We start from the raw sequence: 26,434 nt of genomic DNA, 5'->3' as shown, positions 1-26,434 counted from the left end.
AAAAATAAGCACACAAAAATTGAGTTCTTTCTACTGACCTGTGCTTGCTGTTCTCCTAGGTCTTCTGTCAACTCCGCACACTTTGCATAGTACTCATATATTTTTGCACATGTACATCAAGTGGAGTTATATACCCTTTAAATAGAAATTACACGTGGGAAACTCTCAACTTACCAGCTTTGCTCATGGAGTTGATATATCCAGAGATGGCTTGCACCTTGGTGCTATGAAGTAAGGGAAGGTGAAGTCATTTACCTCTGTGGGCTGACCATAGCCTTGAAAAGTTGATATTTCTGCTCTATTATTAAAACCACACACGGCAGACTGCTCCATAGAGAAGGCTGATAAGACATGAAGTGCTACCCCGTGTAACACAAAAGGGCTAAGATCCGTGTCCAGAACCCACACACAAAACCTGGGAATAACGCTACAGCTCTGGTCCTCTTCACAGTAAATACTGCATCAGGAATCGTTTGATATTACAGAACAGCAGCAATATATAGGGATTATATATATATACCACAATATATAACAGGCTGAAAAGTTAGAATGAAAACACCTACCCATGTTGCTTACATGTCAGCTCTTGTTCTTGAATCTAGTCAGTAACAAGACAACATGAACTTCAGGCAGAAGAAGTCAGGTCTGTGAGCATATGAACAACATGGATGCAACCAGATCAAGCTACTCACTCAGGGATGCCAAGTTGAAATCCAGTTACTGAAGACAGAGTACACGTAATTGAACTAATGAGGAGTTCGGTATCATTTGGTTAGTATCTAATGCAACATTTTGTGTTTCTATTAAAGAAATGGAGCACTGTTTTATTAAAGAAAACGCTCAAAGCTCAAAAAGTACCTATATAAAAAAAATAGTACAAAGTGACAGATGAGAAATGAAGGACAGAAAGAGGTTGAAGTAGGTAACATTAGAAGATGAATAAACAAGAAGCAGCCATTATTCTGCCACTGTTCATTCATCATGAGTGCACTCAAGGCCCGCTTACTAGCAGGGAGAAGCAATATTTAAAGGTGACCTTATATAAAACATTCCTGTCTTCTGGTAGGAAATGAGACACTTTGTAAGATTCCTTTTTCCCTTAGAGTTTTTTCCTAGGCTTAATTCTGTACCTCCCAAAAGCAGCAGTGTTTTAAGTTTGCCTAACATTTCCTTCCTGGGAAAGTGGCAAAACTACAGCCACTAGTGAAGCACCAATCCATATCACGTGGGGCAAGAGTGATTCTGCTGTGCCACACACTTCACCAGGGCTCTAGAGGCACACATACACCTTTTGCACATACACACTTACACACACTTGCACAGCCCGAGTTAGCACTCACAACAAGAAATCTCCCTGTCTGGTACCATCCCTCGACCACCTTTCATTTCTGATGCTTTTATAGCAAAGTGAGACATTCAAGACACCACGTATTTAAGGTTTGCGCATCATGTTTATCTCTCCATCTCACCAAGCTACAGAAATGAGCTAACGAGCCCTGTTCAACTCAGAATATACCCTTAAGATGAAACACAATCTGGAATCCTACACATCGATGATCAGTTGTTGGCTTGACATCTTAGCTAGCAGACAGCTCAGTAATACAATTTCTCTTTTCAAGGCCAGTCTGAAATACAGTTCAGCATGAAACAGACCCCAGATCTCTTTCAAGTGATTACACTTGCATATGCTGCTTTGCTTTCCAAAGCAGCAAAATGAAATAATCACAATTCTTTTCAAGCTTTCTCAAAAATGCAGTTAATCGAAATGAGTCAGTATCTCCAGTGCCTTTTGATTTTTTAATTGATAGTGTATTTATAAATATTTAAATGCTTCCTTTTGAAGTTTGCTTTTTTTTTCCCCCTTTGCAGGATCAGCTACCACTCAAGTTAATTGATAATTCACCCTAGTTTAAAGTTGAGGATGCTCTTACTTTATACAGTTTTGCAAAACTGTATTACATACATCATTACTTAATACTTAAATTTATAAAGCCAGGTATAACTGTCCAACATGTTGCTTATTGATTATACCACCTTTTTATTTCGACCAATATATGAACTTCACTGAATTTAAAATTATTCTTTTCCCTCTGTGTGCTTCATCTCCATTATCCCGCAAAAAAAGGGAAATGGAGACCGAAATTAGAGAACAAACTGCTGTATTGTATTAAGCAATATATGAACTTCACTGAATTTAAAATTATTCTTTTCCCTCTGTGTGCTTCATCTCCATTTTCCAGCAGAAAAGAGAAATGGAGACCAAAATTAGAGAACAAACTGCTGTATTGTATTAAGCCTAAAAAGCACTCTGAGAAATAAAAGGCTTTATACCAAACAGGAGTGGTGTCACAACTCTCCTGCTTGGCAGCAGCTAAATCATCACTCATTAGTAGCCTTTACACATAATCTCAGGAGTCACACAGCTTTTTCGATAGCCACATAATCTCCTCAAGATTAAGACAGCTTTAAATTTAATGCATCCCAGTTTATAAACAGGAACAAACAGAATGGCCAGTCTCAAACCTACGCCACTTTGGCAGTAGGAAAGCCTCTCTTCTCCTCAGCTCCTTTACAAGGATACTTACTCATTGCCTAGTAGCTGCTGCTCATCTCTCTGTCTTTCTTTCTTCCTCAAAGCCCAAAGAACAAGTTTCCTAGTACACAGAGGTGACACTATTATCAAAAGCAGCCTAAGATCTACAGGCTGAAAAAGGGGTGATCACGACAGTACAGAGTATTGCTAATCAATGCTACAAAAACAAAAGTACCCTTGCTAAAACCTTTCACACCGCTGCTCCAAACTCTTCTCCACCACAAAAAGCCTTCCACCTGAAGCCATTAGGCCCTCATTAACTTCATGCAGACAGGTACTGTGCATCGTTAACCCTGGCTAGATCTTGGGATTGCAGCAGGGAATGCAAGGCTGTTGCAAGGACAGCACTCTCAGAGGCTTCTGCAGGTTTAACAAAACCTAATCAGTATTTTTCCCCCCTCTTTTTTTCTAGCTACCAATCTATAGGTCTATCTTTCTAAAGCTTTTTTTTTTAGGTCACCCTGTCAGAGAAGCAGCTCACATGAACATCAAACGTTGCTTATACAAAACCAGAAGTCACAACAGTTGTACACATCAAATATGTTGCTTATACAAAACCAGAAGTCACAACAGCTGTGTTTAGTATAGATTACCTTGCATCACCAGGAACAGTTACTGCATGAGACTTACATCACATCTCGTACTTATTTGTCCCTGGAAGGCAAAACCAGAAAGTTTTTCTTACCTCTTCCACCTGGTAATACTGCTTTCAGAGAGTGCTCTTTCACAGCAAGCTGCTAATGAACATATTTCTCTTCACCAAAGAGTGGTACCTTGGCGTTGGTCCCACAGAGAACGGGCTATGACAGCCTTCTGCAAGCTGCATGAATTATTGCCATCCTGTGAGTCAGCTAAAGGAATAGCTTGAAAATGCTAAAAGCCTTGTGACATTTGGACCATTTGCACTACAAAAACAATGACACAAAAGCCTCATTAAAATCCAGTGCATAATCTACAGACTAGTGTCCTACTGCATATCCATCGGAAAATTAGTTGTCTGTTAAAGCAGATCCTCTCTTTGAAGCACATCTATGACTGTCATGAGTCTCCTCAGCTGTGTTTGTCTCTACCCTATTCTCAGTATACATACCTTGAACTTGGTATTTCACAAGTGGTGTTCCTCAGGACAGCTCCACCAGCACTGTCACATTCTAGGGCAAAACTGTCCAATTCTGGTCTCACCCTTTCAAGCTGAGTCACTAGTGATCTCAGTTACAAGATCTTACCCTCGGGTAGGAGACAAGAACTTACCATCAGTCTCAGGACAGCTCCTCATAAATAACTCCAAGTTCCTCATAGTTCTCCTCTTAAAAATCCTTCAAATGCCTCCCCTCTCAATGCTATGTCTCAAAAAACTTGGTAACTGATGCCTTGAGACTATGGTCATTACCCATCTCACTGATGAGCACTGTTTTTCATGTCTTTGACTATGTTACCTGGGTCTTGGACTGCCTTTGCTGTCTGTGTTTCTACCAGAACTAGATCAATGCAGTTCCAGTCTTGTAGCTAAAGTTAACAGTGATCACACATACACACAACCTGCAATAGGATGTGACGTTTAACTGGTAACTTGCTGCTGCGCTGATTGAAGCTTCAAGGACTCTCTTCCATCTTAAACTCCAACAGACTTACTGTCCAGCTTTCATGACATTAAGCGTCCTCACTATTTACACTCCACAAGCGTAGGGGAGTTCCATCTACATGGGCAAAGACTTGGCTGAGAGGTTATAGCTCTCTTAGATGTCTGATATAAGTAATGTTAGCCAAAGAAATAATGAAATGCCTTGAGGGTTATGAGTCACGAATACAATGTCTGTTCTGCAAAAGCAGAACGGATGACTAAGCTCAGGTGGGTGGAAATCTTCAAAAACAGTACAGCAGCCAGCCTCTTCCTAATGATGTCCACGGAGGTCTGATCAGTGACAGTAACATGAAGCCAAGGCTGAGCCCTTCTGGAAAAAAAAACACACAAACACTTCCTAACACTTTTATGTACTGGCAGAATTGGCTTTTGAGTTTTTATTTCTTTCAAATGTTTTGCTGGGAGCAGTGGATTTGTGCTGCGAATTCATGTTCTGTCAGTACCTGGTGTTCAGGTACAGCTGATCCTGATGTGGACTGCGAGCTGGATGCTTTCTCAAGATTTATTTTTCATGAGTCCATGAGATCTATGTAATAATTAAAGAAACAAATCAACCGGATGCTGACCGCACATCTACTTGCTTGGAGTTCTTCGAAGTGCTGCAGCTTAGTCATAGCAAAACCACAACCTGAGGTTATGGCTTGCATGCTTCTGTTCATCTGGGATGCACAGTATCAGGGAATCACGGAATTGTCAGAGTTGGAAGGGACCTCTAGAGACCATCTAGTCCAACTCCCCTGCTAAAGCAGGATTTCCTAGAGCACATCACTCAGGACTGCATGGATACCACGCTAAGACTTCTTACACCCAGAAGCTGCTTTGGTTTTTTGTTGTAGTAGCATAAATTCATTTGGCATATGATAATACACAAACACACAGCTGAGAAACTGCCGCTTAATACATCCCCGATACGCCAGCTCAGACCCAGTAGCCTGGGCACAGCTATCTCCACCAAACACAAGACAGCAGCACTTAGCTTTAAACCATTTATAAAGCAGCTAAATAGCCACAACCTGCTATTTTCTCCAAGCTGAGCGCAGCGCACTTAGGTGATTACCACAGCCCAGTTACCTTAAGGGAATCTTACACTCCATCACACAGGTGAGGTCTAAGCTATAGCAGAGATGAGCATCTATACCAGAGTAACAGAGTCCTCTGACTTCAGGCACGGGGCAGAGAGTTGACTTGAGAAACACACAAGGAAAGTCGACGCCAATTTGCCTGAAGTTACACGCAGCAGAGGGCAGGGTGGGAAAGCATTGAACAGAACACAGACAGCTTCAGGGGAGGACTTCTCTCTTCCAGGGTTTTCCTCTTGTTTGGTGGGGTGAAGCCGGCGGGAGCGGCAGCCCCACGAGGGGGCTCTGCCAGCCCAGGTATCACAGCATCGGCCCTTCCAGTGGGCACCTCCCACTCGTGCCCGTTCACAGCTCGCCCCTGCCCACGGCTCTTAGTCGGGAGCGTTGCTTTTGCAGGAAAGCAGCTTTAAAATAAACCAAAACACGCCTTATTTGGTGTGACGTGAAAGCATCTCCCCAAGCGTCAGGATCTCTAAAGCAGTTTAAATTTCAGGGTGTTAAACTGGAATGGTTGTAGGTATAACAGGATAACCAAAACAGTAGCTCCCTTTCAGGCCGCTTCCAGTGGGAGCAGCAAATATAGAGGGCATCACCGATAGCTACCCTATGATCTAACTGTGCCTGGAACACGTATAAATACATGAGAACAAGAAAATTATGGATGTTGTGCTCCTACTAGATCTTCCCCAGCCAAAAACACTTGTACCAGCAATAGCTTAGGAAAGCCTGGTATGCACAAGGTTTTTGAGATCAATCAAGTAGGGAAAATGCTACTGCGTATGAGAAAAACAGCTGCTTCTTACGCAGAACTGAGCACAGTGAAGAGAAAAGGGCATTTAAATAGCACACGCTGATCAAGATAAGACAGCGGAGTTTGACCTCTTTATATCTTTTAATACAACCTCCGTTAAAATTCTGAAGTGGAAATGGCTGTACAATGGCAATCACAAAAGCATAAGGAGAATATACATTCCAATTCAAGGAAAGATTTGTGCCTGCGATGCGTAAGAAAAAAAAAAAAAAAGAGTGGTGAAGGTCATTTAAATGCCATCGTACATGTCCCCTGGAACAACTGCCTGGGCTCGTTGGTAACAGCACCTGTCAAAGGCACGGTGCTTGGCTGCTCCCGGCCATTAGCAGAAGCAGCCACCGTGATTTCCAGCACTAAAAGAAACAGAGGTGTAAACAGCAATGACAGAGGAGGACGATACGCAGAGACAGCGGTGACAATCTCAGCGGGCTGCTGCTTACTGGCTGGCAGCAGGGAGGCCCTCCTTCCTCGGGGCGCTGGGCTCACATCACCACCATGATGTCTTCCAGCGGCTTGCGGGTCAGCGCGGGCACGGTGGCATCTTTCTTGGGGTAGCCAACGGGGAGCAGCAAGAGCAGCTTCTCGTTCGCCGGGCGCTGGAGCAGTGCCCGGAGCTGGGGGCCGCAGTTGAGGGGTGTGGAGGTGACTGTGTACAGACCCGCGTTCTGCAGCAAGACAGACAGCAGCAGGGTGAGACAGAGGTCCCACCAGACCTGTAGACATTCTCCTATTGACTAGCGCAGAAATGCTGCTTCGTTAGACTCTGCTGCAGGCTTTAGAACATCTGATTTATTAATAGCCTCAATCATGGAATCATAGAATGGTTAGAGTTGGAAGGGACCTTAATGATCATCCAGTTCCAACCCCCCTGCCCTGGGCAGGGACACCTCCACTAGAGCAGGTTGCTCAAAGCCCCATCCAGCCTGGCCTTGAACACCTCCAGGGATGGGGCATTCACAGCTTCTCTGGGCAACCTGTTCCAGTGTCTCACCACCCTCACAGGAAAGAATTTCTTCCTGATATCAAATCTAAATCTCCCCCCTTCCAATTTAAAACCGTTACCCCTTGTCCTGTCACTACACTTCCTGACAAAGAGTCCTTCCCCAGCTCTCTTGTAGGCTCCCTTCAGATATTGGAAGGCCGTTACAAGGTCCCCCCAGAGCCTTCTCTTCTCCAGGCTGAACAACCCCAGCTCTCTCCGCCTGTCCTCATAGGAGAGGCACTCCATCCCTCTGATCACATTCGTGGCCTTCCGCTGGACCCGTTCCAACAGGCCCATGTCCTTTCTACATTGAGGACTCCAGAGCTGGACACTGTACTCCAGGTGGAGTTTCATGAGCAGAGTAGAGGGGCAGAACCACCTCCCATGACCTGCTGGCCACACTTCTTTTGATGCAGCCCAGGATGCAGTTGGCTTTCTGGGCTACCAGTGTGCACTGCTGGCTCATGTTGAGCTTGGAACCATAAAGGCTGCCTGCTTTGCTTACAGAGAAATACGGTGTTTCCCCAGTGCAGCAACAGCATGTTCTGCTGGATACACCTTTACACTGCACAGCGGGAACCTCCCTGTCATGCTCAGTATCATGGGGCACCCACGGCCACAGGGAAGTTGAAAGGCAGTTGTGGGGGTATCACTGGAATACCATCCCACAGGGTTCATCTGGATCATAGAGAGAAATGTTTCAGGTCTTGCCTCCACAGAACTGGCAGGAAGATGCCCTACAGCTTTGTGAACATTGGCTCCTGCTCAAGGGCTGCAGCTCATGGGGACAGGGGGCACAGGCTCTGCCTCAGAACTTGTCACAGGAGTCTGTTGCCGTCTCTCACAGTGGCCAATGTTTTGGATTACACCAGAACCTCAAAAGAAGTCCATGTATCACTCCTCCTCTCATACAAAATATCACCAAAAAGCTAAATAATCTCACAAATAGTAAAGAGCTGACATTATCCAAGCTATGACCAGACAGCTGAGGCACATCTTGAGATTTGCTCATGTGGATTTCAGTCTCTCCCTCTATGTAATGCAAGCATTTTAAGGTATGAAAGTCAGACAGGGAGAGGTGCTCAGGCCTCTCATGTAATGTAATCTCTATGATCTTCTGAGGGGGAGAAAAGCTAATGGTGGTGCTGAACGTTATGAGTCCATTGCACTGTGTTCTTTAATATTGTCAGTTAATTTCTAGGAGCTGGGAAAGAGACAGCACTAAGGAGCCTAACAGTGGGTAAGGAGCCTCAAGAATCCTGCCTGGTGGTGGGCTGGCTGAGGGGAAAGCGGAGCTTTGTCACTCCTACTGCTTCTGACTAAGGCGCTAGCAACACAGTGCTGGTTCTGCCCCATCCCTGAGCACCCCCTTGGATCTCAGCTCCATGGAGGGACAACACAGAGTGCTGTGCAGCAGTGGAGTGGCAACACCCCAGCCATGTGCTTCTGCACTGCTCACTGCCCTTATTTCCTATCCTGAAGATCCTCCTGAGGAGCAACAGCGCAGGGAGGGAAGTGTCTCTCAAAGCAGAATGGAGGAGAAATGGCAGCTCCTGGTAGGAAATCGGCCTGATGTAAGAGGTGGCACCTTGCTGTTATCCTGCTGACAGGCCAAGTTAACTACTGGAATAGCATCACTATTTAAACACTTGTTTGAGTACATCAGATACAACAAGCAGAACTGAGCACTGAAAAACCACTGAGAAAAATCCAACTGGCTGATTTCAAACATGCTGAGCTTTAGAAATCAGTTCACTTTCACAAACGCCTCGGAAAGACCGATTGAAATAGTACAGCCTGTTCCGTGAAATATGTCCCTGATAGTTTTTTTTTCCAGCATCATGTACTAAAAATGATTTGGGGTCAAGCCATTTTTTTAGGGATTGCTGAAAAGAAGGGGCCGGTGTGGCACCGCACAGCCGTGCTTGGGTAGCCTGCAGACCCTGCCAGCCCTGTTAGCATGAGGCAGAAATCTGTGATTTCATAATCATAAGGCTGAAGCCTGTGCAGGGAGAAGAGTGGCAACTCTGGAAGCAAGCTGTGCTATGTTTTTCTTCTTGTTAACCAGCACTCTGGGTAGGAATCACCTTCTCAGATGTGGGCCTGTGCAGAATAACTTTAAAATTCAAAACTCAGACATGTTGCCAGGAATTGGAGTAATAGTGAGGACTGATAATGTTAAAATCTAAATTGGGTTCCACCTTCATTTGGGCAGAATAGTCTTGGTATGTAAGCCAAACCAGTAGGTTGACTTCTAGTATGTTAGTTCTGTCAACGTACCTGCAGTGCAGCAAGCAGGATACCACAGGCAATAGAAACACTGATTTCATTGTAGTAGTGGGTCTTCTTTTTACCATTTGGAAGCCGCCCATAGACCTGCTTGAAAATGAGGATCAGATATGGAGCGGTGTCCAAGTACTCTTTGATCCAGTTTGTTCTGCAAAAGAATGACGTTCAAGACACTTATTCTGCAAGTTTTTCAGTCACATTTACTGCCTGCAAGAGGGCACTAAGGGTACATGACAATTACAGCAGAAGACTAAAGCTTAGAACATTCACTGCGAAGGATTAAGTATTATCAGCTTTAAAAGAGAGGGGGGAGCTTGATTAGAGCTCTCAATTTTAACAGATTTGACTGAGGAGTTGATGCGCTTACTCTAAAGAGTGCAATTGTGTAAAAATACAAGGTAATTCTTGACCTCTTATCTATGAGCGTTTGCTCTTGAGATTATTTAATTCCTGAAATTTTGCAGATTTACAGCTCCACTTGTTACCAGCAGTGCCAATTTGGTTTTGATTGTGTTGAAAATGGCTGGCAGAAAAGCTGAAAACTTCTTGGTCTGCGGTGCAAATATATATAAATATATTCTAACAGCAAAAAAACGTTATTCTGTTTTGGGAGATTTCAGAGCTGTTAGAATTAATTTGCTTCCCTATTTCTTTTAATGACGATATATACAATTATGATGTAGGATTTAGATAAAAAATTGTGTGCTTTCTACTGTTCTCAAAATTTAAAAAATACTATATTTTAGTGGTTCATATAAACATTTACATAACACAGAAGCACCTGAAAAACAAGAACATTATGAAACACGCTGGACAAATGAACCCTATAAAGCTTTGTGCATACGCTTCATTTGACAAGCCAAGACTCAGTAGATGTCTTCCCATTGTGTGAAGCCAAGCAAGTCAGTCAGACTTTGGAGGGCATTTGGAACAATTAAATATTGCATAATTCAGCACTTGCATAGGGCCAAGACTTGGGGCTACCTCAGATCACTTCAATTTTCTAAACTATGGTGTGTTCAGTAAGATTCCCATCATCTTGTGAATCAAGACAAAGCCATACAACAGGAAAGGGTGTGCTGGGTATCAGAGTGACTTACTTCATATTTCTTGTGGTGAGACTGAAACACACAGGCATAGTGAGATTTTCTTTTCTGTGTATCAGTCAGGTGCATCTCACCTGGCCCTTTGAACAAGGTAACTAGAATCAACATATACAGATAGTAAATTTTTTTCCAGCTCCTCCAAGGTGGGAGCTCCACCTTCCTCAGACAGGAGTTTCTTCTTAGCTGTAAATTAGCAAAAGGTCCACAATATAGTGACTCTGGCAACTCTCTGGCTGAGGCAGTCTCTGACCCCCACCTGCCTTCTTTCCCTGTGATCAGGAAGTGAGAAATATTTACAGCTGCCTTCCTGAGCAGTATCAGAAAACTGGGGAGAATTTAAGGAGCATGGACTCAAAAGAACATTTTTAAAAACAAAGGTTTTTGAAATTGAGCTGAATATTATCAGTTTGGCTTCTTTCTTCCTGAAAATAAGGGGGGGAGGGGGGAGAAACATACCAAAACAAGCCACAAATGAAAAAAAGAAACATGACTAAAACTTCCCAATATAATCTTTCCTAGACCAAAACACAGCTCCCTTCAAAACCCCTTAACCAAGTGAATATTTCATACCTCAGTCTTTTCAGGTCATTAACCCATCTGTCTCCCATCCTTTTTTTGTAGTTGATTTCTTCTTCTTCTTCTACGATCTCACGGATCTTATGCTTCAAATATGGATCTTGCACTACCACAAAGGTCCAGGGCTCAGTGTGAGCTCCACTGGGTGAAGTACCTTAGTACAAAACCAGGGAAAGATGAAAGCCCAGTTGCCACAATGCTGGGGAAGGGTATGCAGTGAGATTTCTGGTATTCACCACCGTAATGCTCTTCAGGCCAACCAGCAGAGCAATGGGAAAGCAAGTGGATGGGATGAGAAGAAAAGGACTGAGATAAGTTCAGGCATACAACCCTGTTCATTTTTTTCTCCAAGAATGTGAAGTCCTACTTCAATGGCAGAGGTTAGTCCTTTCATACGGCCGTCTTACAGGAAACCAAAGTAAGGGATTTGTAAAAATTCCTCTGTGGGTCTTATGATGAGGCGGCATTACGGTGCAGTAAATGCACACAGCAATGTTAATACAAAGCATTATACCCAAAGCAACACACCGTCTGAATACACAACCAACTGCAAGACATGCTTTTAGCTGAAGGGCAAAGCGAAGGGCTTTCAGGGACACAAGGCGAAGCGAGCACCTGCAGGAATCTGTCGCTGGCTGACAAAGATGAGGAGCTGCACAATGCAGACATCTGCCATAGAGCATACAAGTTTGAGTCTGTTGTCCGAAAGACAGCTGGTGTATGTAGGTGTGCACATATTAAGTCTGCATTTGCTTATTCAGCCTTGATCACTCCACACCAGCACCACTGGAGAATATTTTAACTGCCTAGCAGATGAAAGCCAGCAGCAGAGAAATAGGTTAAAGACGCTTAATAGGTTCAGGTCTCTCTAGTGCATCGTGCACATTTTAAAAATATTTGAAGGTCTTAACACAGACTGTATTTCCTTATCTGAGCACTGATTTCAGTTTAAGAAACACTGAATGAGCAGCTTGAACTATCTTTCATACTGAAACATGTTTACACCGTGAACCTTGCTTCTCCTCTGGTTTGGGGAGGAACTGATGACATTTATGGTTGGCTTTGTTTTCTTTTCCTCCACACAGCCCAAAGCATTCAGGGTTACTAAGTACTTCATCTGCACTCCAGGCTTGTTCGCTTTGCTGCATCTGCCAAAACATGCTCAGTGTTTTAATGACTCCCAGCTAATTAGAGTAAGATGGAGACTCGTTACAGTGCAGTAACAAACCTGCTTACAGCTTTTAAAGGGAAAACAATGCACATCAATCACTCAGAATCTCTGTGTTATTAATCCTGCTAGAGGCTACTTAACTTTTCTCTGAGGCAGCTTGTGAATAGCATGAATATTTTCTATACTAACAACAACTGGTTCATAGAGAAGAAATAATGAGGGTCAAACCCACTTCTGGCTGAAGTCAGTGTTACTACAGCAGAGATGAGATTAGGCCAGGACGTTACAGTAATGATCTGAAACACATAAATTCTCAACACAAAAAAAAAAAAGAAAAAGGGAAAAGTCTTTTCTGACACTCAGTCAAATAACCTCGATCAGGGTCCTCAGCATAACTCCCCGGTCACATACAACAGAGACCTAGAACTGGTGCTGAAAGGACTGGAAAAGTTTTATGTTCTAGACTGAAACTTTTATGTCAACTGAAATGTCAACCATTTACTTCAACTGAAATATTTCATATAGCTGGGACAATTTCATCAATTTGTTTGGAGAAAAAGCCCAACAAACAAAACCCACACATGATAAATATCACCATAATGATATTTATCATTATGATCATTATGAAATTTTAAAGCATGTGAAGTACACACAGCTTGACACTTTTGAGAGAAAACATTTCAATATTTCTAATTGAAAGATGTTTCACTAAACTATACATCAATTTTTTTTTTAAATAAAATAACATCTTTTAAAGTTTAAAGGTGAAATGTTTTATTTCATGCTGTTGAAATGCTCTTTTTCCCTTTTGGGTGCACTGCAAACACAGAGGAATTAGGAATGCTCCAAAGGAGTCCCCAACATGTAGTTGTTCAAGCTGAGCATTTCCAATCAGTCAATGGGTGCTCATTCATTATGGCTATAGGCGAATATATGAAAACCAGAAGCCAAATGCCAATTCCCTTGGCTTTTCCACACCACTTTTACACAGCTGAACAGCAATGCTAATTATTTGGGGTTTTATTTCCCCCAGACCTTGAACCACTCCGTTCCATACCTGCTGTTCTGATGACATTATCGATAACCTCCCTGGGGACCGGCTCATCACTGAGGAACCTGACAGATCGCCTCTTATTAAGAAGCTCATAAAACATCTTCGACCTTTTGATCATTTCATCCTCAGGGTAGCGCTCCGCAAAGAAGGGGACATGGGCAACGTTTTCATCAAGTCCTTGCCACTCTTCGTCAACCTCTGCAAGAAAATAAAAGTGGTTAGGGATTGTTTTTTTTGCTGGAGGATGCTGTTGATATCTCTGGTATTCACCACCGTAATGCTCTTTGGCCTGTGTTGGCATACGCTGCAGTTCTACACCACTGGAAAGGCAAAGTCTGGGGTTCCAGTTGACACAACTCATTGATCCCCAGTCACTGAATAAACACCTTGTTTAAATACTGAGAGGCAGGAGGGCCCGGGCTGACTGTAGCAAGTGTGATCCATGGAGAAATTGTGGCCTTCTCCACTCCAGTCTGCAAGCCTGCCTGTGGAAGTGGGTTACAAGCTGTAACACCAGTTTAAAGGTGGCCACCCTTTCAGTCCACTTTTCTCAGCAGGTAAAAGTGAACACACGTGTTCCTTTCTGAGCAGTCTAATAAGAAAAATATCAAATTATTGAAGTTAAGGAGAACGCTTAACTACCAAGATGTGAGAAATCTCCTCTGAAGAGCTGAATGTCAGCTTCTTCTCATATTCACGTTTCACAGAAGCAGCATTATGAGTCCAGGCTCTGCACTAATGTGTCGTTGTGGTTAAGTTCTTTGGTTTCATGATACTTTCAGCATAAGGGGAAATGGGTGACAGGCACCTATACTGTATCAAATGTGTGACATTGTATTTCTTGCCTTCAGCTTAAGAACTCAAAATGGTTTCTTATTTCACTGAAATCTGTCTCTCTGGGGTTGGTTTTTTTTTTTTTTTACACTAAAAAATGCATCTTCTGTTGTCTCTGAGATCTATTCTTTCTCCTCTGCATTCCTAGAATCAGCAGAGATAGGATTTTTTGCAACTATGATGTGGAAGTTAAAGCTGTTTAAATTTTGCATTTTGACTAGTCAATAGTATTGAGCAATCTGCTACAGAGGGCTGAGTCAGGACTAAATATTCCAGTTTTTTTTCAGTCGCCATTAGGTTATTATTCTAGAATCATAGCAATCTCCAGCACAAATTCAAATAGAAATAATTTCTGTGTTTTAGTAGTGTGCAGTTGCCTAAGAGACCAAGATGATTTTTGGTTCATTTTATAAACAGCAGTGAAATATCGACAAGTGTGGCTCAGTATGTGCAAGAGACTGAAATACATCCAGTTTCATATGTTGAATTTAAACAGAATTATTCTAGTTCCCAGACAACATACATTTTCATTTTGCATACAAAGAAGTCACCCAGAAAGTTTGTTTGCTTTAGCATTTCATGGTTGTGTTAAGCACTCTCAGTCACAGTCTGCAAGGTCCTGGCTCCAGGGTGATGGGAAGCAGTGACTCGTAAAAATTGTTTTTGTGGGCATCTTAAACACTCAAACTGAAAAATGAATCCTCTTCCTAGTGTTTCTTTTGTGGTTTACACTTCGTACAGTAGATTATTTACTATCCAATAGCAACCAGCTGCCTAGAACTTGCCCTTGGCTAGGGTCCTGATGATCTTCTCTTTCAGAAACTTTCACACCCCCTTTTTTGCTGTTCCTCCTCCACACTCAGTGAAGGGAACACCATGGGGTTACAAGGGCTATGTTTACACTAACAGGCAGTGTGGTGTGATAGGACATTGAGAGGAAGAGCTTCTGCTGGGGACCCAGTGTTGAACATCCTACATGTTTGAGAGTGGTAGGGTAACTGGGGAGGGGAGGCATGGAGATGGTTAGAGCTCTGCATCCTTCCCACCTCTTCTACGCTATGCATGGTACCACAGGATGCCATTTTTCTGGACCACTATCTTAAGCTGGTAAAAGCCAATATGCAACCTCTCCTTGAAGATTCACAGGGAATGCAGCTGTGGAACAGTTTGCAGGATGCATCTCTCTGCCTCTTGTATCTCTGTCTGCTGGTTTGGAAGAAGGTGTATCCTTCAGCCGAGGGGGTAAGGCCCATGCAATCAGAGGCAGTGACCTTAGCTCAGTTGTACTGAGACAATAGCTGTGAAGATGTGAGAAAAAACATGAGCTAAAGCCATACTGCATGAGAAAGATAAAAAAAAACGTAGAAGTAAAAAAATCTTCCACAGACATAAGTTGAGACAGTGATGGCTGGCAGCCAAAGGATTTGAAAGAAAAAGTGATGACCCAAAAACGTATAAAACCTTATGGGGAAAACCAGAGAGTTGGGAGATGGCAACTCAGCAACCCTTTCTGAATTGACTGAGGACTGTCTGGCCAGCAGAGAAAACCAGAAGTTGTCCATTGACATAAACAGGACAGAAAATCATGCAAGCTTTGGGCACGCAACCTTTCCCGCAAGCTCCTCTCAAAGGACTTACAGGCCTGGAAAGTGGATGATTTCCTGCAACTGTCTTAATTAATAACATTAATTCTCTTTCTCCAAATCCATCTTGTATATAGCAGTACTGAAACTACAACAAAGTTATTCATTGCTGAGCTGAGATTTAACAGCTACACAGAGTAACACACATCTTAACTTTATCCATAGGCACTCGTGTAAGAGGAGTTTCTAAACGGGAAATGTATTTTCCTTATGATAACAAAAAAATGCCTGAAATCAGCTGAGGTCATGCACTGTCTATCAGAAGGCAAAATCTGACCAGAAGCTATATTGAAAGTAGGTATTGTATTAGTGTCTTGGTGAAAGTTTCAGGTCAGACTATAATATTTGTGCTGATAGCAATGTGCTGTAGTGATCATCCCTATCCATTTCACAAGTTTACAATGTTGAGTGTCCTGGGAAATAGAAATAGACTATTTCTAGCCTAGAAACAGTCAAATAAAACTAACTCCAGGACCCAAGAGTTCTTATGTGCTCTCACTATTTACTTTCTTGTGATGAGGTTTTTATCAAAGTTCAGAAAGTAGGAAATAGCATACATTCAATGCACAATACCTTTTATTGAGCCACTGATGGAGGAGACTTGCTGGTCTAACCTTGGTCTCTAAGCAAATCAAAGCCCTGCTTGGTCACCTCTTTTTCTAGTATTATTGCAAAACTATCAACAAGCATTTTGAGTTAGAGATACCTCGACTGCTCTACAAAATACCAAAAATCTTTACAAAGGATGTTTGTCAGATGGGAGCAAAGGCTGGAGGAAATCTGTGTAATCTCTGTATCTAGTTTTGAAACACAAAGAAAGGAAGATGATAAATCATCAATGCATATGTGAAGGCTGAAGGACAGAAGGAAGAAGAGCAAGATTAAATTTCTTCTACAGATGAGGACAGTAGTCAGAGAGCTGACTCAGGTGATGTGCTTAATCCAAAGAGGACGTTGCTTGTGGCCAGTTGAGTGCAGAGGCCTAGGCTACAAAATGGAGGAGCTACCAGTGCTTGTATAGGACATGAAACAAAACATGACAGGGAGAATAGAATGAAGGTGCAATAACAAGAGCAGAACCTGCTTGGACTTGTACAGGAAGCATATTTAAAAAAAAAAGCTAATAATTGATGTTGTGGTCGATTGTAAAAAAAATTAAGTAGCATGGCTATAAAAGGGTTGCTTTTTGAGACGCACTGTCTTTTGGGATACCGCAGAGCCTACAAAGGCCCACAAGGTCATGTCTAGATCAGGACACATCTTTAAGAGAGAGTCATATGACCCTGAGCTACGTCACTGTTATGAAGTACATGGTGAAAGCATAGCTTGCCAGGTGAAGACCAAAGAGGAAATATGATAATACTAGAAAGCAGGCTTCCCAGCTGAATCATCCAACACCTTAATAAAATGATCCATCTTCTTCTTGTGCAGTGACTCTCTTGGCTTTGGTTTCAGTGAGAGGGGAGGATGGTATAAAAAAAACGTACCCCTAAACTAAGATTATCAGTTCATTCAACTTAATTGACGGAATGAAAGGATAAGGAAAAGTAGGTCTGTAACTGTGGCTCTCATTTTTTAAGGGAACAAACTTGGGGAAAATAAAGGATTAAGAATAATTAAGTTGGAGAACTCAGATTGAAGAATTCAGAGATCAAGGAGCAGAGAGATCTGGCAGTTCTTTATATCAGAGGTATAAAAATAATCTTAGGTGTAATTGGTTGAATAAACATCGCAATTCAATGATCTAAAGGCAATTAGGAATGAAAGAAAAGAATTAGTTAGCTAGCACACAGACCTAGGCCTTGCAAGTCAGAGGGTATAAAACCTACATTATTACTTAAAGTCAAGCGGCATTAGATTTTTTGAGGTTTGCTTGCTTGTTTGGGTGTGTTCGGTGGGGTTTTTTTTCCACGTAAATAGAAGAGAAGAAATGAAGCTGCTGTGTTGTCTGGATAACATGATGAAACAAGAAATGTACTTCCAAAGATGTTGAACATGGGACAAAGATGAAGTGACAAGTGAGAATGAAAGTGGGAGAATCACCATATCTGAGCTTAAGTTTTCTAAGCAAAACTAAAAATCCTCAATGTACTCAAAACAGGTATAACTGGCTGACGCAGGATCACCCTGAAGTGAGAGAACTGACACACATAACCAAAACTCTCCTGGCATATTTTTTTTTTTTGGTAACAAATTAATCTATTATTTATTCTTTTCCACCATGTGTCTACCATTCATTCTTAGCAGTTAACATTATCCATATGCTAAGCTAAAATCATTATCAGCACCATCTGTTTAGTGCATGCTCTCTATATCTTTAATTGCTGTGTTTGGACTTACTCCTGTTTGTACAGTCAAGTTATACAGTACTGCAAATGTCTTGTTTACCTCTCTCTATTCCATTTGATGGACAGCAGGTATCCTGCTACTCAGTCTATTATCTTGTCAGCCACATTCTCAAGATTTCCCTGAATTCTGTTATACGTTTCTAATAGTCATCAGGCTTTCTCCTTTTTAAGCAAATCTGAAATGGGTTTGGCTCAGATATCACAAGTGAAATCTCATTTTACAAGTACAATTTCTCTAACTCTATTAGAAATTCTTCTCTGGATACATTTCTGGACAACGTTTGTGTTCTTCCCAGAAGTTCATACGGGAGGTTACAATCAGCCTACAAATCATGTAATACATTTTCCCTCAGCTTGTAGCAAAAATTCTTACTGTGAGTCCCAAATAATAAACTCACACTGAGTACCATGACTTGTCATTTAATTTCTATTGCAATTTATTTTACCTACACTGATACTTCCCTGTGTTGTTCGTTCCCAGTTTTATGTCATTAAAAAATTTCTCTTATACACTCCTCAGTTTTATAGATAGACCACAAGATAATATCTTGATAATAGATAATAGAAGAATCTTAATAATAGATAATACAATAGATACAAGATAGATAATACAATAGATACAAGATAATAATATATATGAGCAACCTGGTCTAGGTGGAGGTGTCCCTGCCCATGGCAGGGACTTGGAACAAGGTGATCTTTAAGGTCCCTTCCAACCTGAACCATTCTATGATTCTATGAGTATTAACACTTGGTCCTGAGATTGATCCTTGAGCAACCTCCCTAGTAAACTCAGTCTAGACCAATGTGTTTGCTTTCCAAACCAGCTCTTTCCATTTCTTTTCTAAGGAATTCTTTTCTAAGCATAGAATTCCCCTCCAATCCTCTTTTTTAGTGTAAAAGTACGATGCATAGGAAAACAATTAAATGTGTATAAAGAAAGCTTTCAGATCTTTAGACTTAAAATGCTGGCAACTGACCCCATGCTTTTTGCTTGATTAATGACAGACTGCTACGTGATCTGCCACTACAGAGATCCCAGTAGTGAATCCAATCCTGAACTGAGCGTGTAGCAAATAGGGAACTAAAAGAGATGGAGTGCCTTACTAGTGGGTTATAAATAGTGGTTAGCAGGCTGAAACCCCAAGAGCTGGTCAGGGATCCCAAGCAAAAGAAGTACCAAGTGGGAGAGGCAGACCCCGGAAGTAAGAAGCCAACATCAAAATATTGTGGTGATGTTACCTCGAACCGGAACATAGCTGCAAAAAGATTCTTGAGATCTTCAGAGGAATGGAGTGGCTGTTTTATAAGGAGATTTTCTGGTTTGCCTAGTAAAAGGAAAACTGGGAGGTAACCTGATTGCTGCATGTAAACCACAGGAGGGTATTCACCAGGGCTGGAAAAAGTATCCTTTAAGCTAACAAGAGCATAGAACAGAAAAAAATGGGTACAGACTAGTAATAAAGAAGTTGGGGCAGGCAGAGGAGGATTTTTAACCCATAGCAAAAAGTTCTGGAATCGCTTTCCAGCAAGGTTAAAGAGAGATGGCTAAAAAGGGCCATTTTTCAAGTGTGTTCAGCTGATGACAAAGTCTGGAGGTGTCTGCAACAGCAAGGAGATAAACACAATGATGCACCATGTCCACTAAAATCCTGCATTCCTCAATGACACAGAACATGAACTGTCATTGAATTGGAAAATTAAACTGCTACTGCCTCAATTCATGTCTGTAGTATTATTGAAAGATGGGGGAAGCCTTTGAACTTGTGTCGAGAATAAATACTTCTAAGTGGGAGAGGCTTATTATAAAAAGTATCTCAAGCAATAACCACTGCATTTTCAGAAAAGTTGGAACATTTAGGCTTTTGCACATTGCTTTATAATTCTTAAGTAGAGTACATCACCAAACAAAGTCCCCACAATTAAATACGTAGTAATAAAATACCTTTGTTAATAACCTCTGCCTTCCTTCCCCAGAGTAACAAGGATAAAAATAAAATTTATTTTTCTCTTCCATACCACTGTTATCAGGGTCTGTATTTACCTTATCCATCAACTGTATTGATCTGAATATACGAACAAGAAAGTGACTTATGTTTGTTCTTGATTTGAGCTTAACAAGTGTATTGTAGTAATTAACTGGGGAAGAATGTAATTTCAAAACCAATATACACTAAGATCCCTGAATCATTTGCCAGAAATTGTCTTGCAAGATCTACTTGTCTAAACCTGAAGCAGTGAGAGACGAAGTACCATCATTTTGGGATCAGATGCCCAGCATTAGTAGAGAGCCCTGGCGACTCATTGTTCAAGAAAAAATGGAAAAAATGTCTTTTTCTTCTGTATTTAAATGGTAATCACACACTGCCAGACATACACACATACAGACCAGTCTTGCCAGTCCCTAGCACAACAAGCTCTGGTTCTGGATCTCATAAATGCAGGAAAAAGTTACAGGACAGATGGGTATGCAAACAAATCTGAATTACTGCCAGCTAAGGCATTAAACAAATGGACTGAGCGAATGCTTTCCCCTTAGCCAAAGAACTGGGTTTCTGGCTGCTCTGAGAAACATCCTTCTCTTCAGCTGCTGAAAGCATAACATAGACAAGCTCAGGAGCACCTGGTCCTCCTCTTTTTACCCTTCACTGCCAATAAGAGACTCTACCGAATCTACCCAAGCAGTTCAGCTAATTACACACTGAATGCTTTGCTGCTCAAAAGTGTGCCTCTCTCAGGGGAAACATCCCTGCTGGTGCCACTTCAGGGAAGGTTCAGGGGGCTGTTGTCACTCCAGTAAGTTCAGTGCTTCTCTTAGAGAACTCTTCACTCTCTTGACAAAGCCCCCTCACTTTGGTCCTGGCCAGGTATTGGAAGACACGGTCTTTAGCTGCCCCTTCCTGTCTGGGGGCTGTTCAAAATTCAGCTTGTTCACCTACAGCAGCCCTAGATTCCAGCTTTAGGCAAGGCCTTAAAAGTGTTTTCTCTCACCTAACTTAGATTTTCTTCAGAGGAACTTTGTCTTTAAACACAAGTGAACTTGAGACATTTAAGTAGAAATGGGCTTTTCTGATAAAGTAAGATACATTAGCAAAATAGCCGAATTTAACACAGCAAGTAAAATATTCTTTACCATTAAGGAAATCTCTGTTGATATCCATGTTTCCATTTCAGCATCTAGAGTAGTCAGTGAAAATTTTTAGACTGACAACAAGGTCAATATATTTTGATCCTTAACTGCAGCATTAGCAGAGTAGCAGATCCTTACCAAGTTGGACATATTCTCTTCTCACTTAGGCTGGGCTTTCCCCTGATGAACAAAAACTTCCCTAAACACAATGCAATTACTTTAATTTTTCTGGAGATAAAAGATATGCCTGTTTTGCAAAGATGTTGGTTCGAATCACACATCATTAAGGGGAAACCAATTTTTTGTTGTTAAAAACCACATAGCAAAAAAACCCAATTTAACGTTGGATGACATGGTACATCGAGAGAGGTTATATTTAAAAATAAATAAATCTCCTTTTAGCAACAGCACAAACGTGTCTATCTACCTGTCAACTTTTTGTAAACAATATTAAACTAGTACAGTTTTGAACTTAGCAGCTGAATGAAAGGGAAACAACTAAGACATAAAAGAATAACATTTTATATATGGAGCTGTAGCAGTGAGGCTCCTTGTTAAGAGCTAATAGGTTTATTTATTTAGAGGATCTAAATTTTCAACTGATAGAAACAGCTGTAGTCACAGATGTCACTGATAATTCATAGATTATCACTTGAACTACCCACAGGAATTTTAATTTGTAGCATTTAACTGAACTAGTAAGCCATTAGTGACAAAGGAAATATGGGATAATTTTATACAGAATCTATTTTGAAGAGAACAGAGGAAGATACAACACAAGAAATAAATTTTAAAGTGTTGTATATTTGGGAAATAGTCAACATCGTTTAAAGTGTTCCATGTATCAACTATTCCTGGAAACTGATACATAACAATAACTCAAAGTACACTAAACACTGAGAAGTCAAGAGAAGTAACGGTTCTTAGAAACAGGTATATGTGTAGAAAAACAATGTAAGTTTCAAGATTCCTAGAAGCAGATTCAGGGAATGTGTCATTATGCCACAAAACACACATAAAAAGGCTCTGAAACCAGTTTGGGGAGAAAGAAAACTGTATTAACTGCAAGTTTTAAAACTTCACAGGAAGAAAACTCCACATTTTTGCTAGACAAGGAAATGAAAAGAGCTTATGGAAGATAGTCAGGGAGCAAAAAGAAGGAACAGCACATTTTGTGCTCAGACCTTTGTCCAAGCTGTGCATCAGAAATCACTACTTAAAAAGAAAGAGACATTCTATACAGGTTGAAATATGAGGTTGAGTGAACAGAGATTAGTACCATCACCACATTTTGTTATTAAATATTTTATCAACATATGTCCCAAATGCTCCCCGTGCTAATCCAGCTAAAGCTCTCATGGGCATTCCTAGACGTCACAAATGGACGACTTCAGTAATAACTGTAATAACTCCATTGCCAACTTTTCTGGGGGTGCCGATACCAAATATATACTGCTGGATAGTAAAGTGGTCTGAGTTGTCCACAAAACCAGTTTGCAGATAGAAACTCTCTGCTCTTCCCTTTCCTCACGCTAACAGGGCCTGGGAAGAGGTTAGGGGGACTTCAGCAGTACCTCCTTTCTTTCTCCACATTGCCCATAGGCTCCCTCATGTGTCTGAGATCCACTATGCAGAGAGACAGACAGGGGTCTTTGAAAATGCATTTTCTTTTTGAACTCTGACCTGTGGGATCGGGAGGAAATAGAGATTTATGCCAGGAGTGAACACAACACGAGGACAGCCTCCTTCCAGGGAGCTGACGAGCTGAGGGCACAGCAGCAGTGCAGCGCTATGCAAGTCCAGGAGATTCTGCCTCCTTTATTCATACCAGCAGATAAAATTCAAACAACAGAAGTGCTCAGGTAGATAAGAGTTTTCTTACCTTCTTCCTCTAAGGGGTGGTCAGTGCCATCTTTTAAGTCTTCATCCACCCATGGGCGAGATACAGGCTTGCTTTTAGTCTCACGTTTTTCCTGATCTCCATTTATCTTCTTCAGTATTACCCCAATCAAAACACATATAATGGCTATAAGGAATGGGGTTAGGGAAGAAAAGAGTTCCATGACTACAGAAACGTGGAGCCTTCCTTCAAGTTCAGTAGTTTCTCCTGAAAAGGAGAGGAAGGAAAAGGAAGAGCAGAACGGCAGTACGCAGAAAGGGGTGGACCCAAGGTTCAGTCCTCGACCCTATCCTGCTTCTACTTTTCAGCCACCGCCCCCACAATCTCATCTGTGATGTGCTCCTCCTGTTAATCAGTCCCAGCCTTATATATTTGCTGAAAAGAAGCCACTTATAAACAGCAAGCAGAGGGACTGACCATGTACAAACACAAGAATGCTGTCCAGTGCAAAATAAAATAAAATAGATCTTCCAAAACCCCAGACTGAGGCAAAACACTTCTCCCCCTCTTCTTTTTATTGTTATGGTGATCCCAGTAATCTTTCTTGTAACAATGATTATGAGAAAGAGCCAAGTGGGAATGTGAATTTTAAAAACTGATGGCATCTCTTCAATGTTTAACTCATAAAATTAGTCATATTGCACATATCCCAGGAAATCAGAATATCACCAATTGCATATCAGCTTGTAGCACCACCTTTGCCTCTGTAAACGGGTCAATAAAACAGATAAGTAAAGCAGCAACATTACCCCTGTATGAAGCATCAATGAGATGATTCACAGAACCCTGTATTCATTTTGCATGTTGTGGGGGAAGGAAAAAGAAGAATTCAGGGAATTAAAGAAATATTTGAGGGCTGAATATCTATGCTGCAGTGAATTTTAAAACTGTGAGTCAGCTGTCTTGTCAAGGGAAAGATTAAAAAGTGATAGGATCCTGGTTTAATCCAAGAACGGTCAATGATTAATTGTTTAACCCATTTTTTTACCCCATCCAAGCTGCTTGGGAGCTAAATCAGCACAGCAGCCCTGAACTGATGCCTTTATCTGGGACTGTCAGGACACACTGGATAATGAAATACTGGATAGTGGTGGGTGCTGAGGTGTGCTCTGGAGAGCAGGGTACAGGAGTACCGAATGCGTGCAGTCACCAGCACCCACAAGCCCTTTTTAGTGCTAGGCTACACCCCCACCCTGCCAAGCCTCATCTCATGCTGCACAGGGCCAGCTTTGAAGTCTCTGCATCCACATCAAGTCAGTCTGCAGCTTGGGTAAGCCCACCCCAGATAAGTGGGAACAGTTGTGGCTGTGGCCATTCCAGGAGACGGTGTGTCCAGCAGGCCACACACTGAGACAGGCACTTGCTAGTGGGGCATCGCAGGTCTTAGGGGACCCCCCATTTCCTTAACGTGGAAACCAGGGCACACAGGGGAGACAGAAGTTGGGGCATGCACAGGTTTCATCCTGACAGGTTCTCAGCCCATACTCTAGCCACTCGTGTCTCTCACCCCACCGGTTTTGCAGCACTGGGCAGACCCTTGCTGGTCCCACTTGACACTGCCACTCCTGTGGTTCAGCACGTACTGCTGGCTGCCTCGAGGAAGGATCTGTGTGTCGGGAAGCACATCAGAGATGAAATAAAGAGGACATGCAAAAATTGCACTTAGATTGTCTAATCCAGTAAAGTTGGCAGTAGACAGGCACCTACCTCTGGCCAAGAGGGCAACCTGCTTGAAAACTCGAGACACAAGTTTTCTCTTTCCTACTCCCCACAGTCAAGTTATGGCCTGGGACACCTGCTTGGGTCATTGATCTTGGGCCACAAGTAAAAAAGTCCCCAAACCCATATACTGTACAGGAATAGAAAGGACAACAATTACCACAAGAGAAAGAGTTAAATTTATCCTCTCTCTCCTCAGTCCAGAGCAGATATTTAAACTGATTTGTCCTGCCTACTGGTTGTCCAGTCATGGGGAGAGATACTTCACCTAATTCTGATTAGAAATATTAAATTTGTTAATGTGAGTAGAAGAGGAACGTGCAGTTTCATCAGACACATTTTCAACAGCCTACTCTATAGCAAGGAAGGAAAAAGAAATGCTTTCTGAATGGCACTGACTGTTTCTCCACCAGGGAATATATTCTTGTTAACCTTGAATATTCACACACACATAAATTAGGATCTGAATGCTTTGCAGCCCAGAATCCATCCTGCAGTGAGACAGGTCTGTGCTGAACGAGCGAGAGAAGCAATACAGAAGGTTCAATGCTATTGTTTAAAATAACTACCTCTATTTGCAGTGCTGGGAACTTCATAATCTCTTGCTCTTCTGGAATAACTTTGACTTTCTTAGAGGTGATGAGATATTAATTTTTCTCCAGCAGAGCAGAGAAAGAAAGAAAGCTAAATAAAAGTCCCTTTGGTATTAACGTAAGTAAAATCTATATTCAGTGTTATATATTCAAGACTATTAGCTTGAACTTCAGCCCCACAGAAATCCCACAATACCGTGTTTTATTAAAACCTGATTTAGTTTCAATAACTCCATACCATAGACATTCAAAATATAAACACAGTGATGCTCAGAGGAACTGTGGGAAGGAGTGGGTGGAAGCAGTCAATTTTTATATGGTAGATTTTAATCAGTTTTTCTGTTGGATTTTCTTCAATTCAAGCTTCATAGAAATGTTATTATTATCATGACAACTTCAAGCAAATTTATTACCATTATTTCTTCTGTTCTATTGTAAACCCTAAAGCCTAGAAGCTGGATTTATATTTTTTTTTGTTTGTTTCAAAAAAGTCAGGAGAAACACTACCAATAGCACTACTTCTAGGAATTAATGAGGCTTTTCTGACAGATGTAGAAAGGAGGTAGAAAATTTGATAGAAATACAACTGCTGAGAACACCAAAGTACTGAAGTATTACTGCATGAAATCCATGTAGACACTCGTAAAAGATACAGACTGTCATACTAAACGATTTTTGGACAAAAGTTTCTTTAACATTTCCCATTAAATTCTGTGCATAGTTGTTATTCTGAGGGAAAAAATAAATGCGTTCAAGTATCAAATATAGCCCTTTATTTTTCTCAAAGCAAAAACGTGTGACAAGCAAGTGTCATTTATAGGCTACAAGGCCATATCTAGGTGGTACCATGCAGTGTGTTAGCTCTGCACTAAGCTCATGTGGCTCTGCAGCTGAGGGTTGTGGGACCGACCTGCTACCATTTCTGTTTTACCATCCTACTGTAGATGTACTCCCTGAAAGCAAA

At 41.6% G+C, this 26,434-nt stretch overlaps 1 protein-coding gene across 2 annotated transcripts in view; it reads right to left on the bottom strand.

Moving 5' to 3' along the window:
• IYD (iodotyrosine deiodinase) overlaps positions 1-23,391 on the bottom strand; it is a 33,082-nt gene extending 9,691 nt beyond the window's left edge. The window contains exons 1-5 of one of the 2 annotated variants that reach the window (XM_014950581.1): positions 23,141-23,391; positions 13,307-13,501; positions 11,073-11,232; positions 9,388-9,544; positions 6,566-6,790 (exon numbers count right to left, since the gene is read on the bottom strand). In XM_014950581.1, the coding sequence (XP_014806067.1) occupies positions 6,608-6,790; positions 9,388-9,544; positions 11,073-11,232; positions 13,307-13,501; positions 23,141-23,321 (876 nt within the window). In that variant the 5' untranslated portion in view covers positions 23,322-23,391 and the 3' untranslated portion in view covers positions 6,566-6,607. Of the gene's footprint in view, positions 1-6,200; positions 6,791-9,387; positions 9,545-11,072; positions 11,233-13,306; positions 13,502-23,140 lie in introns of those variants that run through there. The other variant, XM_014950580.1, reaches the window with a different exon arrangement.
• Positions 23,392-26,434: the final 3,043 nt, after the last annotated feature.

This window comes from Calidris pugnax, unplaced genomic scaffold (assembly GCF_001431845.1).
Source record: "Calidris pugnax isolate Ruff unplaced genomic scaffold, ASM143184v1 scaffold24, whole genome shotgun sequence".
NCBI classification, from domain to species: domain Eukaryota; kingdom Metazoa; phylum Chordata; class Aves; order Charadriiformes; family Scolopacidae; genus Calidris; species Calidris pugnax.
Note: the sequence above shows the minus strand (reverse complement) of the source record. Positions and strands in the feature narration are given on the sequence as shown.